A 6,548-nucleotide genomic window follows, 5' to 3' on the forward strand; every position below is an offset into this window, starting at 1 on the left:
CAATAATTCAATAATTCAATAATTCAATAATTCAATAATTCAATAATTCAAGAAATCAATAATTCAATAATTCAATAATTCGATAATTCAGTCGAGTTCGTGATACGGAGAGAGGCACACGCGGTTTTTATCTGCCAAGTTCATTCGGTTTATTCGTATCGTTCCAAAGCGTAAAACCAGCGGAAAAACTCACACGTGTTAGAATTCGTTAAACTACGGAAAAGTGCGTTGAAGGATATAGTGAATTCTGTGAAATTGAAGGTGAAATTAAAAATTTATTTTGTGCATACAACGTGGTAGTCGCAATTTAAAAACCGCACCGAAGTTGGTGCGTCACGAAGAACAAAGAACAATAGGCAAGTAGTGGTATTCGTTCACAAGTGAAAGGCAAACAATACATAACCTAATAACGTAATTGCGGAATAGCCATGCCGCCACATGGCGGCAGTGGCGGAGTCCCTGCACTAGGCGGGAGTGGTTTCCCTGCGTTAGGGCAGATACCTCAACGACAAGATGGACGCTTTCTCGTCATTAGGCGCACGGATGAAGGACAATCGTTGGAGAAAGTCTCACCTTTCCTGATCGACAAAGTCATCAGAAACTGCTGTGGTGACGTATCCAATGTCAAAAGAATCCGAGATGGGCAAATATTAGTGCAAACGAAGACGGAAAAACAAGCGAACAGCCTCAAACAACTGAAGAATATGACCAGCGAAATAAACGTAGAAGTTACCGAACACGTGTCTCTAAATACCTGCAGAGTTGTGATAACTTGTCAAGACCTTTTTTATGTGGAAGATGGTGAAATTCTGGAAGAGATGCGAGATCAAACTGTCACGAAAGTGGATCGAATCATGAGAAAACAAGATGGAAAGCTAGTCAAAACCGCAACATTTATACTGACTATCGGATCAGCAAAGATGCCCTCAGAAGTGAAAGTTGGGTTCCGCAAAGTAGCAGCACGTCCATACTACCCACGCCCGTTAAGATGCTTCCAGTGTCTTCAATTTGGGCATCTCGGTAAACACTGTAAACAGGAAAGAATTTGCGCAAACTGCAGCGAAAAACACCACGCAGACAAATGTGACCGACCTTCAAAATGCGCAAACTGTGAACAAGCCCATTCAACTATAAGTGTCAATTGTCCCGTCTGGATAAAGGAAAACGAAGTCGTACGAGTAAAAATTGATCGTGGATTGACACACTGGGAAGCTAAGAAAATTGTGGATCAGACGACAGGACAAAATGCAAGCTACGCAGAGAGAGTCGGGATCAACGTACGAACTTGCAACTGCAAATGCTCGTGTGGTATACCGAGCTCCCGCCCAATTCAGATAGTAGATCAGAAACCAACGCAAACAAATAATCCAACTCAAACTTCAAAAGAAGACACTATCATCAGACCAAGCACCAGTAAACAGCAACGCTCACCAACTCACGAGACCAACGATACCGGCATAAAAAACCCAAATTCACCCACCCCACAACCAAAACGAATTAAGAAAAGCAACGAAATTTACATCAGTAGTGACGAAAAATCCAACAATGTACGACCAAAAAGAAAACCAGGAAGACCTAAAAAAAAGCAGCCGCCAGAAGCAACAACTTGCGCATCGGAAGCCGAGAGAGAAAGTGACATGGAGATTTGAGCCCAAAAATGTTAAAGCTAATCAAAATGACTAACACAACGAAATCATCTACACGTCGAATGTCAGATAACCAACCATCCATCATCTCTTGGAACATCCAAGGACTACGTACAGGAAGACCAGAGCTCCAACTACTCATAGCAGAAAGGCAACCCCTAATCATCTGCCTCCAGGAAACAATGTGCACATCTCCAAATGAGTGCAACATCAAGGGATTCCAGACAATACACCGACCTAGAAAAAACGGAAAGAGAGCAGCAGGTGGCGTAATCACGGCCATCAAAGCGGACATCGAATATAAACTAATTGCTATCAACAGTGAGCTGGAAGCTATTGCTGTCAAGGTAGGTCCCCCACTAAACATAACCATACTTAATATATATTTGCCACCCGGAAAACCTCTTAAGAATTGTGAAATTACATCGATCTTAGATCAATTACCCAAACCAATATTAGTCTGTGGGGATATTAATGCGCACCATACCCTTTGGGGATCAAACACCACCAGTGCACGCGGTAAAGTGATTGAAGCGATAATGGAGGAGCATGATCTTGCGGTATTAAACAATGGTGATTCCACATACATACAGCACTCGAACGGAACAGAATCGTGTATCGACGTAGCACTCTGCTCAGCCGAAATTGCCGGACAATTCGACTTTGAAGTTGCTCAGGATGCCCACGGGAGTGACCACTTGCCTCTAATCGTCACAGTTCCAGAACTAACGCGTAGTAGGACCACCCGGCCCAGATGGAAGATTGAAGAAGCGGATTGGACCATGTATCAAAGCATCGTTCAATTCCATCACGTGGAAAATGCGGAAAGACAGATCGAACTGATAACATCGGAAATAATAAAAGCAGCAGAAGCGTCCATCCCCCTTTCAAGCGGCGTAGTTAGGAAAACAACAGTTCCCTGGTGGAACGATGAAGTAGCAGCGGCTGTCAAGACTCGTCGGAAAGCCCTTCGAAGACTGAGATCGAAAAACGCTAAACACTCCAATCGAAGCAAACTTGCAGAGGAATTTCGAGCAGCATGACTGGCCGCCAGAGAAGCAATCACCAAATCACAGAAAGCATCATGGAAGGAGTTCGTTAACAGCTTCACAGTGACCACACCATTGAAAGAAATGTGGACCAATTTTCGGAAAATTCAAGGGAAAACCACCAGCACCCGAATAAATGGTATCAAGACGGAAGGAGTACTAGCTACGGAAGACAAACAAATCGTTGAGTCTTTGGCAGAACATTTTCAATCTGTTTCCAGCAACAATCGGTACCCACTTTCTTTCCAACAGTACAAACGCCAGACGGAGAGCACTCCACTATTGATACCAGAGCAAATAGAAACTAGTTATGACCAGCTGTTCTCAGCATACGAACTGGAAGAAGCCATGGAAGGGCTGAAAGGATCTTCCCCGGGGCATGATAACGTCCATTACAGCATGATAGCAATGCTTCCACACGACTGTAAAGCTAAACTGCTTGATACCTACAACCGTCTATGGGTCGAATCAATTTTCCCTGAATGCTGGACCAAGTCAATAGTGGTGCCTATCTACAAAAACAAAGGAGAGAGATCAAACCCAGGAAGCTACAGGCCAATATACCTTAACAGTTGCCTGAACAAGGTATTTGAACGAATGGTTAATAACCGTCTGGTCCACATTCTGGAATCAAGAAATTTGATTCACGACCATCAATATGCCTTTCGTAAAGGCAGGACTACCGTCGACCACCTTGCAGAACTGGATACAGCAATTCGCGAAGCATGGAGTAGCAACAAATATGTTCAAGCTGTATTTTTAGACATACAAAAAGCCTACGATACTACGTGGAGGAGAAGCATACTGAACAAACTCAGTGACTGGACCATTGGTGGTCGATTGTTGAAGTACCTACAACAGTCGCTCAAAAGAAGGACTTTTCAAGTAATTGCAAATGGGCAGATATCGGGAAACAAAACCATGGAAACAGGCTTGTGTCAAGGCTCAGTGCTCAGCGTAACGCTGTTCTTGGTTGCAGTGAACACGATCGCCGATTTCCTCCCAGAGGGCGTCAAAATTCTACTGTACGCAGACGACGTTGTCATTTTAGCATCTGGGTATACTGCAATGGAAGTTGAATGTCTTTTGGAAAAGGCGTTGAAGGGTATACACGATTGGCAGGAGCAAACTGGTTTTTCTATTTCAGCGGAAAAAAGCGCCACCGTAGTGTTCAAAAACCCGAAAAAACGCATCGCAATTGCAAACAATAACCTAACACTGAATAACCAAATCATACCTCGAAAGAAGAGCCAAAGATGCCTCGGAATAATCTTGGATCAGTGCTTACGATTCAAAGAATACTCAGAAGAATTAAAAGCCTCATGCCAGCAAAGAATTAATGTGATCAGATGTGTAGCGAAAACAAACTGGGGCGGTGATAGGAAAACTCTAACAAAACTATATCGAGCAACCGTTTTAGAAAAGCTACTCTACGCAGCGCCTGTTCTATCGGCAATGAACTCACAAACTTTGAAGATGCTGGCAACAGTCCACAATTCAGGACTTAGGATAATATGCGGAGCTTTTCACACCAGCCCAATTGAAAGCCTGCAAGCAGAAACAGGTATTCCAGGGATCAAACAGTTATTTGAACAGAAAACATCAATCTATGCAGCAAAGAAATCAGCAAATAGAGACATAACCGAGCAGCAAAAATCCAGCCCACCAAGAAGCCCATCAAGCAGCACAGCAAACAGCTCATCATCAGAGTACGAAATCAGCTCAGGGGAATTGTGGAACCAAAAATCAGTCGTCGAACTCACCACGGTCTCACAAAGAGGTGAGCAAATCATACATCAATTGAAAATAGACCTCCCTATACTCCTAGCTTTCTCGCAGCCCAAAACGGCACCATGGGAAAGAACAAAAATACCAGTGGACAAAACATTTCTCTTCTACGTGCAAAGTGGAGCTACGGCGGAGGAAATACGTCGACAATTTGCAAGCAGAAAGGCTACACGTTACCGAATATACCAAGCTATATACACCGATGGGTCGAAGCGCGGCTCGCGTTCAGGTTTCAGTGTGATCAGTGGCGAAACGGTAATCCGCAAACGAATCAGTGATATGGGTAGCATCTATGCTGCCGAATGCTTAGCTATAATAGAGGCTCTTTCTTGGGTGGCAAACCAACCAAGTGTGGGGGCCTATCTAATATGTACCGATTCTTTGAGTGCGGTAACAGCGATAGAAAAGTTTAAAATTAAAAGCAGGTGGCGAGATGAAGTCGCGAAGCTTTACAGAGAAGCTACAAGAAATGGAACAGCAATACAAATATGTTGGGTGCCAGGACACCAAGGCATCCCCGGCAATGAGAGAGCTGACCAAGAAGCTAAACGCGCATTAGAAATCCAAGGCAATGAATTAGACATGATTGAATTCGATGATCTTAAGACGGCTATTAAGAAACGAATGCTATGGAAGTGGCAGGAATCGTGGACAGCTACTAGAAACACCAATTTACGTGAAGTAAAATCTTCTGTCCTACCTTACACAGAAGCAATAACAGGAAACAGAAAGGATGACGTAATATTGACTAGGCTTCGCATAGGACATACCAAATTGACACATCGGCACCTACTACAACGAGAAGAATCACCAAGATGTCCATGGTGCAACGATAGATTGACCGTAAAACATATAATTGTCAACTGCCCCGGACTGGAAGACGAAAGAGACAAGACTGAAGTACCATCAAATTTACGTGAAGCTTTAGCAGATGATAAAAATAGGGCCCAAAAGATGTTGAAATTTCTCAAGAATATTAAAATTTACAATGATATTTGAATTGCGGTTAGGAGAAAACATGACATGTAACAAATGCAATGTAATTCAGCGCATACTAAATGGACTCGAATGACCAATGGTTAAAAAGTCCATTTCAAATAAACGAAGGAAAAAAAAAAAATAATAATTCGATAATTCCATAATGCAATAATTCAGTAATTCAATAATTCAATAATTCAATAATTCAATAATTCAATAATTCAATAATTCAATAATTTAATAATTCAATAATTCAATAATTCAATAATTCAATAATTCAATAATTCAATAATTCAATAATTCAATAATTCAATAATTCAATAATTCAATAATTCAATAATTCAATAATTCAATAATTCAATAATTCAATAATTCAATAATTCAATAATTCAATAATTCAATACTTTAATAAGTCAATAAGTCAATAAGTCAATAATTCAATAATTCAATAATTCAATAATTCAATAATTCAATAATTCAATAATTCAATAATTCAATAATTCAATAATTCAATAATTCAATAATTCAATAATTCAATAATTCAATAATTCAATAATTCAATAATTCAATAATTCAATAATTCAATAATTCAATAATTCAATAATTCAATAATTCAATAATTCAATAATTCAATAATTCAATAATTCAATAATTCAATAATTCAATAATTCAATAATTCAATAATTCAATAATTCAATAATTCAATAATTCAATAATTCAATAATTCAATAATTCAATAATTCAATAATTCAATAATTCAATAATTCAATAATTCAATAATTCAATAATTCAATAATTCAATAATTCAATAATTCAATAATTCAATAATTCAATAATTCAATAATTCAATAATTCAATAATTCAATAATTCAATAATTCAATAATTCAATAATTCAATAATTCAATAATTCAATAATTCAATAATTCAATAATTCAATAATTCAATAATTCAATAATTCAATAATTCAATAATTCAATAATTCAATAATTCAATAATTCAATAATTCAATGATTCAATAATTCAATAATTCAATAATTCAATAATTCAATAATTCAAGAAATCAATAATTCAATAATTCAATAATTC

The 6,548-nt window shown here is 38.8% G+C and overlaps 1 protein-coding gene across 1 annotated transcript; it reads left to right on the top strand.

The window, feature by feature from the left end:
• Window positions 1–428: 428 nt before the first annotated feature.
• Window positions 429–1,649, top strand: LOC131695097 (uncharacterized). Its single transcript, XM_058983623.1, has one exon. It carries the CDS (start codon window positions 429–431, stop codon window positions 1,647–1,649), a length of 1,221 nt encoding a protein of 406 aa, XP_058839606.1.
• Window positions 1,650–6,548: the final 4,899 nt, after the last annotated feature.

This window comes from Topomyia yanbarensis, unplaced genomic scaffold (assembly GCF_030247195.1).
Source record: "Topomyia yanbarensis strain Yona2022 unplaced genomic scaffold, ASM3024719v1 HiC_scaffold_281, whole genome shotgun sequence".
Classification (NCBI taxonomy): Eukaryota; Metazoa; Arthropoda; class Insecta; order Diptera; family Culicidae; genus Topomyia; species Topomyia yanbarensis.